The sequence below is a fragment of the Vulpes vulpes genome, unplaced genomic scaffold (genome assembly GCF_048418805.1).
Source record: "Vulpes vulpes isolate BD-2025 unplaced genomic scaffold, VulVul3 u000000677, whole genome shotgun sequence".
NCBI classification, from domain to species: domain Eukaryota; kingdom Metazoa; phylum Chordata; class Mammalia; order Carnivora; family Canidae; genus Vulpes; species Vulpes vulpes.
In genome coordinates this window covers 371,249-383,330 of record NW_027325813.1, presented here as the reverse complement: position 1 = coordinate 383,330, position 12,082 = coordinate 371,249, and the positions used below count along the sequence as shown (strand labels likewise).

Genomic DNA, 12,082 nt, shown 5'->3' with positions numbered 1-12,082 from the left:
GCTCTGCATCGAAAATCAATTAAAGTAATTACTTCTCTAAAAATTGAAAACTCCTCCGCGGCGTTGACTGTAATCTTAATGATGTATGTTTGGAACCTAGGACAGATTTTTCAATGAAAGGAAATCTACTCAGATTTTTTTTTTTTTTAAAAGACACTTTCTTCTGGGCTCATTGCCTTAAGCTGGTTTCCTCGGGTCAAGCTGAAGATGTTGGTGGAGGGCAAGTGGGCATTTCCTGGGAGGAAGTGTTTCCTTCTGCTGTTCACAGATGCCTCCTGAGGGCTATAGGCAGACTGAGGTCCATCCTTCAGGCTCCTTCTGCAGGTGGAGACAGGGGGGCAGAGGGGAGGTGCGACAGCCACAGGGATGGGGAAGGGAGGGGGCACCAGGAGGTGAGGGTCAGAGGAGTGTGGCCAGGGCGGACAGGAGTGGAGCTGGTGCCCGGGAGGGAGCAGGTGACCCCGGGGAGGCTGTGAGAGGGGCCGGGAAAGACCAGGGAGACGAGAGGAGGGAGAAGGGCAGCGGAGGCAGCAGGAGGGAGGGAGGACCTCACCTGGAGAATGGCCCAAAGTTGCTGAGACAATTGCTGACTCCTCCTGTCCAGATCAGCCCAGGGCTGGAAGGGTGTCTCCTGGTGGTCCACGAAGGTCTGCCAGCAGTACTCAAAGTCTGCATGGAGGCGGGGGACGGAGGTGAGCTGGGCTCTGGGGAGGGCCAGGGGCCTCAGGGTGTCTGATCTCCGGGACAGGCTGAGCCCCTCGCCACTGCACATCTGCTGTGTCCCCTCCCCGGGGCTCCCCTCACCCCGCGGGACTCTTTCTTCAGCCTGGAACCTCAGCCACCTGACTTGTCTCCTTTCTAGAGTCTCCGTGGCACGGCCACCCACGATTCTCCCTCCCCTTCTGGACACCGGTCGCCCCTGACCTGCAGGCCCATGGCCCTCCTGTCCTGTGCCCTGCGGGCTCTGCCCCCCACCCCCGCAGGCAGCCAGCAGGGGCCACCGCCAAGGATACTACTCCTGCCCACCCCTCTGTAGCCTCCCCAGGCCTCTCCCTGCCCACCGTCCCCCCAGGAGGCCCACGCTGACCTCTGAAGGTCATGATGGAGATGTGGACCCCAGCGTCGTACAGTCTGCGCAGCCCCTTCACATAGGGTCCCATGGTGTAGATGCGGGAGGCCAAGATGCTCAGGCTCACGTGTCTGTTCTTGGCCAGAAACCGAATAATCTCCTCGGCACATTTTTCGCAGGGGGTCCAGGAGAGAAAGCACGTGACCTTGTAACTGAGCTTCTGGTCCAGGTTCCTGGAGTGGATGTGCTCCAGGAGGAACAACTCGGCATGTTGTCCCCTGCCACCCTGACACAGAAGAGGCACGGAAGGGTTCCTGCATTGGCAGTCAATATGGGGGGCGGGTGGGGGCGGGAGGTCCTGGCCTCAGGGAGGCCCCGCTCAGGTCCTGACCCTGGGATGTCAACGCACTATTCCCAGGATCCAGGGTCACCAGGACGGGTGGACAAGCACAGGAGGGCAATTTCCCAGGGGCCTGGTGGGTGGTGCTCAGGACCCCCATTCTGCCTCTGCTCACTATGGCTCCGCACCTGCCTGTACCTGACGGGTGTCCCTTCAGGTGCTTGCGGTCCCACTGATCAGGGGTTTGCAGGATTTCTGGCTTTTATACCACCGCATTCAAATATGATCCAACTTGACTACTGAGTTCCAGGAGCCCCGCTAAGCTTGTGCCCAAGGGAAGGGCCTTCGGGACCCTCACGACTGGGGCCCTGCAGGCAGAGGCAGCAGAGCCACAGACAAGGGAGAGAGGAGGCCAGGTGAGCACCCAGGTCAGTGGCCTGATGCCGTGGGAGTGGGTGCTTCCTCCAGGGAGGGGTCCAGCCCTGTCTGCATCCACCCACTCACCTACTCCACGCGGGTGTCGCTACCTCCACGAGCCCCAGCGCCCAGCCCACGGCAGATGCACAAGGGCTCGCTGGGGGGGGGGGGGCAGGGCTGGGCAGGGGCGCCCGGGGGGAGGTGCCTGGCTCATGGGATGAATGTCACTGTCGGGGTCATAGGACTGGGACATGAGTCCAACCAGTCCAGGGGAGGGATTGTCTAGCAAGGACCCGGCGCAAGTCAGGTGAGCGGTAGCAGTGCAGAGATCTGGGTGGAGTGTGATGGGGACACGGGGACCGAATGGACATTCGGGGGGATGCTGGTGTGGGCAGCAGTGCCTTGGCAGGATCCCCAAGAGTGGGCGAGGGTCCCTCCAGTTCCTCTCGCTTGTGGCCAGGGGGAGCGTCGAGAGCCCACACAACTCGGGTTCTCTGGCCAGGGGCTGCCCCGGGGAAGGGGCCAGGGAAAGCTGACCCCTGGCCTGGAAGCCTTCTCCTCTGTCCTAACCCTTCCTCGGAGGCACAGCAGAAGGGGAGAGGCTGAGCCCGGGGCGTCGGGTGACAGGGATTGACGGTGCCAGGCCTTGGGACACTGGGACTGCTTCCCGATGTGTGGCCCCAAGCCAGTGACCACCACAGAAACGGTCCCCACCTGACTCCAGGCCGCGGTGTGGCTGCTGGGCCGGGACCAAGCCTGAGAGGTGCGTGGATCCAACCCCACACCTCATGTCCACCCAGAACCTTCTACCCCCTGATGGTCCCAGTATTGGGAGGCCCTGCACACTGCAGTCAGCCTGGGCCAGTCACCTCATTTTGAACGATGTCCTTATCCTGGTCCAGAGGGACCCCGGAGCTGCCATCGCTGAGCTCCACTTGGTAGCAGAGGTAGGTCTTGGATGGGTTATGATCATTCCGGAAGTTCTGGGTGAAGGTGTTCTCATCCAGTAGGTGTCTGTGGACACAGGAGTGGGGGAGAAGCTCAAAGACTCGGGGCTCCCTTTAGGGTATTGAGCATCATCTTGCTGATGTATGTTTGGAGTAGAAGAGAGATTTTACATAAAACGTACAGATACTTTGGGGTGCCTGGGTGGCTCAAGGTTGAGCGTCTGCCTTCAGCTCTGGGCGTGATCCCAGGGTCCTGGGATCGAGTCCTGCTTTGGGCTCCCCCCAGAAAGCCTGCCTCTCTCTCTCTCTCTGCCTGTGTGTCTGCCCCCCACCCCCGTGTCCCTCATGAAGAAATAAATAACATCTTAAGAAAAAACCCAAAGAACAGCTAGTTTGATCTTTAGAACGCTAAAGTATTACTTATGAGCTCATTGCGTTTTGCCGGATTCTTTGGATCCTCAGCGCACGCCCTTTACCCCGGCGCCCCACATGCTGGCCAGACCCACAGAGGACAGGCTTCCACTCGCTTGCTGGTGCCACCCCGTCTCCCTCTGCGACCCCTTCCGAGGGCCCCCGGGGAGGCCAGGCCAGTCCTCTGCCCGCTGCCCCGCAGGAGGCACAGCAGAAGGGGAGAGGCTGAGCCCGGGGCGTCGGGTGACAGGGATTGACGGTGCCTGGGCAATGGTCCCGAGTGGGCATGTGTCGGGCCCCGAAACAGCGTGTGGCTCGGGCTGGCCTTGATGTCAAGGGGGGAATCCCCAGGGTGTCCCTCCACCACAGGGAGACCTCAGGCGCTCAGACCTCGCCTGGGCCTCTCCCTCTCCCCGGGCAGGCTGGCATCCCATGTCCTCGTCTCACCAGCCCATCCCCGTCCTGCCGACCCTCTCCCTGCAGGAGGGAGGCAAAGACGTGGAGGAGCCCTGGGGTCCAGGAGGAGCCCCTGGGGGTGGCGGTGCCCCATCAGGCCGCCCTGGGCAGGGGCTCAGCAGCAGGTGATGCAGGAGGCGGGGTACCTGTCCCAGTCCTCTGGGCCAGCCTCCATGTCCGCGGCCCTTCACCGCCTCTGGCTCTGTGTCGGCTGCTCCTCCAGCTGGTCGCACCTGTGCTCTCCCGTCGGGGTGCTCCCCGCGGACCCAGGAGCCTTATATACCATCAGCGCTCCTGGAAGCTGCTGAGCTGGCATTACCGCGCCACACCCCTTCTCGACTCGGGCTACTCATGCCACCCTCATGGGTGTCGACATAGGAGGAAGTTGTCTGGGAAGTGTCCTACCCGAAGTCCCCAGGGTCAGGTTTTGGTTTCTCTGCTCTGACGGAGGCCCTACCTGGAAGCCTCAAGGAGTGACCAAGGGCAGATGAGGTCCGAGGAGGGTGCGGTCCCTCTCAGATTGAGGGACCAGCAAGGCGGGAGGCCTTGGGACCTGGACAGGCGTCGGGACCCTGGAGGGCGGCCCGGGCACAGACACAGCCCCAGAGGGCAGGCTCCTGGGCTCCTGGGTGGTGTCCCCACCCCGCTCCCCAGGAGTCTCCCTTAGCAGCCAGCAGGGCCTTGGCCTGACCTGGGCTCCCCGGGGCCCTCAGGGTGAGACACCTGTGCACCTGCACACAACCTTGTCCCGGGATGGCCGGAGCGTCTGGTCTGAGAAACGGCAGCCGGACCTTCCTCCCGGGTCCTCTCCAGGCGGGAGGACAAACTGCTGCTGAGCTCTCCTTCGGAGCCCACTCCCTAGGCACCCACCACCCACTGGATGATTGAGACATTCAGCCCCATTACCACCGTAGCAGAAATGAAAGGCTCCAGAGGGACTGGGACTTGGCCAGGACCCCACAGGGGTCAGAAGGATGGGTGCAGGGATGCAGGGATGCGGGGACGCAGCCCTCCTCCTGGGTGGCCACCTGTGCTCTTCTGTCCACCTCCAGGCCTGGAGCGATGAAGGGGAATTTGTGTTCCGGTCCCGAAGGGACCTGGGGCCCTACCCTCGTCCCCGTGGGGCTGCCCCTCTGGCCCACTGACTCCCCCATCCTGGCTTCCCTGCCCACTCCACCCCTCATCCTGGCCCAGCCTCCCTCCCTCCCTCCCTGGGGCTGTGTCTGTCCCAGGGGCCAGCTGGGCCAACCCGGGCCTGAGTCACACCTGGCTGCCTCCACCGAGAGCCGTGAGGCTGATTCTCCTCCCCGCTGTCTAGTCACATCTGAGAGTGGAAACCTTAGCACAGTGTCCCTTCCTCCTGGGGGGGACAGACAGAACAGTGACCTCCCGGGGCCTGTGTTGAGGCCCCTCGCTCGTCCCTCAGCCTCTAGACCCGGTCCTCTCTAGCCCTGACCCCAGCCCCTGGGGGCCCAGGTGGTCTCTGCGGTGTCCTCCTGCCTTGTGCCCACACTTTCCACTCACAGCCTCTGCACCCAACGGACCGCACACACCCACAGTCTCTAGCCCTCCTGAGCTGGAGCCCCCATCCCTCCCTGGACGGGGGCTGCGGAGGCCAGGCCTGGGCCCCTGAGGATTTCCCCCACCCAGTCCCCAGCTCTTGCCTTCCAGGGGGGAGGATGCGGCCCTCATGCAGGCCAAGCTCTCTTCCAGGACCCCCGGAGTTTCCTGGTCACTCACCCCCTCGAGGCAGCGCTGCTGGTCCCCCCACACCCATTGTTTCCGAGGGAGGGACCCCTATGTGTGCACGCAGCCCTGTGCTGGGGCAAGCAGTGGCTCCAGGAGCGAGAGGTCCTGCTGCATAAGCCCTGGCCCTGGAGGCCCACTGAGGGCAGCAGCCCCCCCCCCCCCCACACACACACACACATCTGTCCCCTGCCTTCCAGGTGGCTCCTGCAGCCAGGACACCCACATCTCAATGGGCTCAGCCTGCGGCACTGGCTCTCTTGAGCAGAGGTGCCCCTTCAACTGTCCTGGAGCGTCTGTGGGGAGGCCAGCGGGGCCTCCTTTGCAGGAGGGTGCCTTGCTCCCACTTTCCCGGGACAGTCTCCCTAGCACTCCAGCTCCTCTGCCAGCAGCTCTGAGGTCTCAGGTTCTGGAATGTTCATCAGCACCCCGTCCTTCCCGGCTCCCCTACCCCTGCACTGTCTGCTCCGTGCCTCCGCCTGCCTGCCCCCTCTACTGCAGACAAGACTGGCTCTGCGTGTCTCCACGTCTGGAAGACCGATTTGCAGTGAGTGACCAGAGTACAGGCGGTGAGAGCATCCTCGTCCCGGGAAGACCAGAGGGCACATCCCGGCCAACAAGGTCTTGCCCTTCTCCCCAAGGTTACCTCTTGACTCACCTGTGTGAGTCTCAGATGAGGGGCAGGAGCATGAGGCCCCGCCAGCTGGGACCTGGGTGGGGGGGCCTCACCTCAATGTTCTTGTCCCCCTGGTCCTTCCCGAAGGACCCCAGCCCCGCATCCTCACCCACGGCCCCCGCCCCATGTCCTCTGAAGTCTGACTTCACACAGACTTCACAGCACAGGCCCAGGGGCTAGCACGCTCCCTGTCCCTGTCTCCCTGAGACATGCTCCTGAAAAGGTGGCTATAGAGCCTGCGTGGTGACCTCTGGGTCCAGGGGAAGCGCTCGACACGACCCGTGTGGCCATGACCTAGAAGCACACAGGCAGCCAGCTGGAGGAGGGAGATCCTGTCCTCTCTGGGGAAGGACAGCCCCTCCTCCCCGAGTCAGCTCTGGAACAGAGTGAAGATGTGAAAAGATCCTTACTGGGGTTCCGCCAGAGTTCCTAGCAAAGCGTGCCAGGGTCCGAGGAGGGAAGGGAAGGGAGGGCCTGGGTCCCCGTGAGAGCTCATGTCTGCACCCCTACCTCGGGAGCAGGTGCAGGCCAGGCCAGGACTGGTCTCTGTTCTCCTGTCAGGAAAACTGGGAACAGGCTGGGCTGCCCAGGGGGGGGGGACGGGGGACAGACTGGTGGTGCCAGAGAGACAGACTGGAGCCAAAGTAGCCCAGGAGGGTGCACACACGGCCCCTCGGCCTGAGTCTCTCCACCTTCATGAAGCAGATGGTCCCATTAGCGTGGCTCAGCAGTTTAGCGCCGCCTTCGGCCCACGGCCTAATCCTGGACACCCAGGATCGAGTCCCATGTCGGGCTCCCTGCATGGCGCCTGCTTCTCCCTCTGCCTGTCTCTGCCTCTCTCTCTCTCTCTCTCTCTGTCTCTCTGTGTCATGAATAAAGAAATAAAATCTTAAAAAAAAAAAAAAATAGAAGGTCCCGTTAGCATCCTGACTCCAGGCCAGGTGGCTCTGGATGAGCTCCCAGCCCTGCCCCCTGCGGGTGGCCTCCCCTCCCTGGAGCCAGGGACCAGGACAGGCTGCCTGTGCCCAGCCCTGGGGCGAGTAGTGCTCCCTGGCTGTGTCGTGTCCCCTGTCCAGCACCTCATGGTGGTCTCTGGCTCATGGGCAGAGCTCCAACACTGGGCTCCTGGAGAGACAGGGCCCTGGGAGATAGGGGGCAGGTCTTCCTGGATCCCACCCTCTGGAAACTGTAACTGTGGGGACCCTACTCCTCCTGTGGGGACCACCAGTCCTCTTCCTGGGTTGCCCCCTATCCCCTGTGTCACTGTACCATGGATTTTTTTGGTGACTTGCTTCCTGGGACAGAGGTAGGGATGTTGTCAGAGTCCAGAATCAAAACCAAAGGTGTGATTTGATTATGCGTTTCTTCCAACAGTCACCATTTGGGGAGTTTCAACCGCTGGCCTTGGTCTGAGTTCAGATATTCACTTGGATGAGTCCTTTAACCCTGGGTGGTTCCTTTTTGTCATGTCCCTGTTTGTCGAGTAGCTGTGCGGGGTGTCTAGGTCATAAAGTGGCTGGGCTCGTTTGCTCAGGCACCAGCGTATAGGACGGCAGGTGCTTGTCTTTATGTGTGTCCTGAGGTCCCAGGGATATCCTGAGTAGGGAACCACCTCTTCTAATCCACCCCTAAGGCTCACAGTCCTGAGATAGACGCAAGATGTGCGGTCACCTCAGCCCTGGGGGACAAAGTAGGCTGGTCTGAGCCACAAGCTTGTGTCCCTCTCTCTTTTCCCCACAGCACATTCTCTCTGCTCAGAATCCTCCTGCTTCTGGCCCTGGCTACCAGGGTTTGCTCCAAGCCTCCTCTTGGGCTGGGCCCCCAGATACTTTCCTCAGAGGTCAGTATGGGAGTGCCCAACAATGTTGTTTGTCTTGGGAGTAGAAGAAACTGGGTGTACTGGACCCACCCAGAGCCTTCACCTGCTTGAATATCTGCATCTCTCTGAAGCAGGCACCCACTGGTAAAGTGAATGAGAGCAATAACAGGAGTCGATTGAGCCCTGTTCTTCTGTACTGAGGATCGCCAGGCAGAGCAGAATCAGGACCCGAGCCCAGCCCAGGAGGAGGCTTGGAGCAAACCCTGGTAGCCAGGGCCAGAAGCAGGAGGATTCTGAGCAGAGAGAATGTGCTGTGGGGAAAAGAGAGAGGGACACAAGCTTGTGGCTCAGACCAGCCTACTTTGTCCCCCAGGGCTGAGGTGACCGCACATCTTGCGTCTATCTCAGGACTGTGAGCCTTAGGGGTGGATTAGAAGAGGTGGTTCCCTACTCAGGATATCCCTGGGACCTCAGGACACACATAAAGACAAGCACCTGCCGTCCTATACGCTGGTGCCTGAGCAAACGAGCCCAGCCACTTTATGACCTAGACACCCCGCACAGCTACTCGACAAACAGGGACATGACAAAAAGGAACCACCCAGGGTTAAAGGACTCATCCAAGTGAATATCTGAACTCAGACCAAGGCCAGCGGTTGAAACTCCCCAAATGGTGACTGTTGGAAGAAACGCATAATCAAATCACACCTTTGGTTTTGATTCTGGACTCTGACAACATCCCTACCTCTGTCCCAGGAAGCAAGTCACCAAAAAAATCCATGGTACAGTGACACAGGGGATAGGGGGCAACCCAGGAAGAGGACTGGTGGTCCCCACAGGAGGAGTAGGGTCCCCACAGTTACAGTTTCCAGAGGGTGGGATCCAGGAAGACCTGCCCCCTATCTCCCAGGGCCCTGTCTCTCCAGGAGCCCAGTGTTGGAGCTCTGCCCATGAGCCAGAGACCACCATGAGGTGCTGGACAGGGGACACGACACAGCCAGGGAGCACTACTCGCCCCAGGGCTGGGCACAGGCAGCCTGTCCTGGTCCCTGGCTCCAGGGAGGGGAGGCCACCCGCAGGGGGCAGGGCTGGGAGCTCATCCAGAGCCACCTGGCCTGGAGTCAGGATGCTAACGGGACTTTCTATTTTTTTTTTTTTTTAAGATTTTATTTCTTTATTCATGACACAGAGAGACAGAGAGAGAGAGAGAGAGAGAGGCAGAGACAGGCAGAGGGAGAAGCAGGCGCCATGCAGGGAGCCCGACATGGGACTCGATCCTGGGTGTCCAGGATTAGGCCGTGGGCCGAAGGCGGCGCTAAACTGCTGAGCCACGCTAATGGGACCATCTGCTTCATGAAGGTGGAGAGACTCAGGCCGAGGGGCCGTGTGTGCACCCTCCTGGGCTACTTTGGCTCCAGTCTGTCTCTCTGGCACCACCAGTCTGCCCCCCGTCCCCCCCCCCCTGGGCAGCCCAGCCTGTTCCCAGTTTTCCTGACAGGAGAACAGAGACCAGTCCTGGCCTGGCCTGCACCTGCTCCCGAGGTAGGGGTGCAGACATGAGCTCTCACGGGGACCCAGGCCCTCCCTTCCCTTCCCTCCTCGGACCCTGGCACGCTTTGCTAGGAACTCTGGCGGAACCCCAGTAAGGATCTTTTCACATCTTCACTCTGTTCCAGAGCTGACTCGGGGAGGAGGGGCTGTCCTTCCCCAGAGAGGACAGGATCTCCCTCCTCCAGCTGGCTGCCTGTGTGCTTCTAGGTCATGGCCACACGGGTCGTGTCGAGCGCTTCCCCTGGACCCAGAGGTCACCACGCAGGCTCTATAGCCACCTTTTCAGGAGCATGTCTCAGGGAGACAGGGACAGGGAGCGTGCTAGCCCCTGGGCCTGTGCTGTGAAGTCTGTGTGAAGTCAGACTTCAGAGGACATGGGGCGGGGGCCGTGGGTGAGGATGCGGGGCTGGGGTCCTTCGGGAAGGACCAGGGGGACAAGAACATTGAGGTGAGGCCCCCCCACCCAGGTCCCAGCTGGCGGGGCCTCATGCTCCTGCCCCTCATCTGAGACTCACACAGGTGAGTCAAGAGGTAACCTTGGGGAGAAGGGCAAGACCTTGTTGGCCGGGATGTGCCCTCTGGTCTTCCCGGGACGAGGATGCTCTCACCGCCTGTACTCTGGTCACTCACTGCAAATCGGTCTTCCAGACGTGGAGACACGCAGAGCCAGTCTTGTCTGCAGTAGAGGGGGCAGGCAGGCGGAGGCACGGAGCAGACAGTGCAGGGGTAGGGGAGCCGGGAAGGACGGGGTGCTGATGAACATTCCAGAACCTGAGACCTCAGAGCTGCTGGCAGAGGAGCTGGAGTGCTAGGGAGACTGTCCCGGGAAAGTGGGAGCAAGGCACCCTCCTGCAAAGGAGGCCCCGCTGGCCTCCCCACAGACGCTCCAGGACAGTTGAAGGGGCACCTCTGCTCAAGAGAGCCAGTGCCGCAGGCTGAGCCCATTGAGATGTGGGTGTCCTGGCTGCAGGAGCCACCTGGAAGGCAGGGGACAGATGTGTGTGTGTGTGGGGGGGGGGGGGGGGCTGCTGCCCTCAGTGGGCCTCCAGGGCCAGGGCTTATGCAGCAGGACCTCTCGCTCCTGGAGCCACTGCTTGCCCCAGCACAGGGCTGCGTGCACACATAGGGGTCCCTCCCTCGGAAACAATGGGTGTGGGGGGACCAGCAGCGCTGCCTCGAGGGGGTGAGTGACCAGGAAACTCCGGGGGTCCTGGAAGAGAGCTTGGCCTGCATGAGGGCCGCATCCTCCCCCCTGGAAGGCAAGAGCTGGGGACTGGGTGGGGGAAATCCTCAGGGGCCCAGGCCTGGCCTCCGCAGCCCCCGTCCAGGGAGGGATGGGGGCTCCAGCTCAGGAGGGCTAGAGACTGTGGGTGTGTGCGGTCCGTTGGGTGCAGAGGCTGTGAGTGGAAAGTGTGGGCACAAGGCAGGAGGACACCGCAGAGACCACCTGGGCCCCCAGGGGCTGGGGTCAGGGCTAGAGAGGACCGGGTCTAGAGGCTGAGGGACGAGCGAGGGGCCTCAACACAGGCCCCGGGAGGTCACTGTTCTGTCTGTCCCCCCCAGGAGGAAGGGACACTGTGCTAAGGTTTCCACTCTCAGATGTGACTAGACAGCGGGGAGGAGAATCAGCCTCACGGCTCTCGGTGGAGGCAGCCAGGTGTGACTCAGGCCCGGGTTGGCCCAGCTGGCCCCTGGGACAGACACAGCCCCAGGGAGGGAGGGAGGGAGGCTGGGCCAGGATGAGGGGTGGAGTGGGCAGGGAAGCCAGGATGGGGGAGTCAGTGGGCCAGAGGGGCAGCCCCACGGGGACGAGGGTAGGGCCCCAGGTCCCTTCGGGACCGGAACACAAATTCCCCTTCATCGCTCCAGGCCTGGAGGTGGACAGAAGAGCACAGGTGGCCACCCAGGAGGAGGGCTGCGTCCCCGCATCCCTGCATCCCTGCACCCATCCTTCTGACCCCTGTGGGGTCCTGGCCAAGTCCCAGTCCCTCTGGAGCCTTTCATTTCTGCTACGGTGGTAATGGGGCTGAATGTCTCAATCATCCAGTGGGTGGTGGGTGCCTAGGGAGTGGGCTCCGAAGGAGAGCTCAGCAGCAGTTTGTCCTCCCGCCTGGAGAGGACCCGGGAGGAAGGTCCGGCTGCCGTTTCTCAGACCAGACGCTCCGGCCATCCCGGGACAAGGTTGTGTGCAGGTGCACAGGTGTCTCACCCTGAGGGCCCCGGGGAGCCCAGGTCAGGCCAAGGCCCTGCTGGCTGCTAAGGGAGACTCCTGGGGAGCGGGGTGGGGACACCACCCAGGAGCCCAGGAGCCTGCCCTCTGGGGCTGTGTCTGTGCCCGGGCCGCCCTCCAGGGTCCCGACGCCTGTCCAGGTCCCAAGGCCTCCCGCCTTGCTGGTCCCTCAATCTGAGAGGGACCGCACCCTCCTCGGACCTCATCTGCCCTTGGTCACTCCTTGAGGCTTCCAGGTAGGGCCTCCGTCAGAGCAGAGAAACCAAAACCTGACCCTGGGGACTTCGGGTAGGACACTTCCCAGACAACTTCCTCCTATGTCGACACCCATGAGGGTGGCATGAGTAGCCCGAGTCGAGAAGGGGTGTGGCGCGGTAATGCCAGCTCAGCAGCTTCCAGGAGCGCTGATGGTATATAAGG

General features: G+C 61.8%; 1 protein-coding gene across 1 annotated transcript; it reads right to left on the bottom strand.

Annotated features, from left to right (window-relative positions):
* Positions 1-282: 282 nt before the first annotated feature.
* On the bottom strand, positions 283-3,815 carry LOC140597516 (DNA dC->dU-editing enzyme APOBEC-3A-like). Its single transcript, XM_072746252.1, has 5 exons — positions 3,787-3,815; positions 2,696-2,840; positions 1,088-1,355; positions 554-669; positions 283-318 (listed from the first exon to the last, which is right to left on the bottom strand). The coding sequence occupies exons 1-5, from the start codon at positions 3,813-3,815 to the stop codon at positions 283-285; spliced, it is 594 nt and encodes a 197-aa protein (XP_072602353.1).
* Between the last annotated feature and the right edge of the window lie 8,267 nt (positions 3,816-12,082).

Bases quoted from the DNA above. Each gene is read 5' to 3' on its own strand.
- LOC140597516 (XM_072746252.1), bottom strand. From the start codon at position 3,815: ATGGAGGCTGGCCCAGAGGACTGGGACAG. The intron at 1,356-2,695 runs GTGACTGGCCCA...CTTCTGTGTCAG, and splicing joins AGGACATCGTTCAAAATGAG to GGTGGCAGGGGACAACATGC. The intron at 670-1,087 runs GTCAGCGTGGGC...GCCTCCATGCAG, and splicing joins CTCCATCATGACCTTCAGAG to ACTTTGAGTACTGCTGGCAG.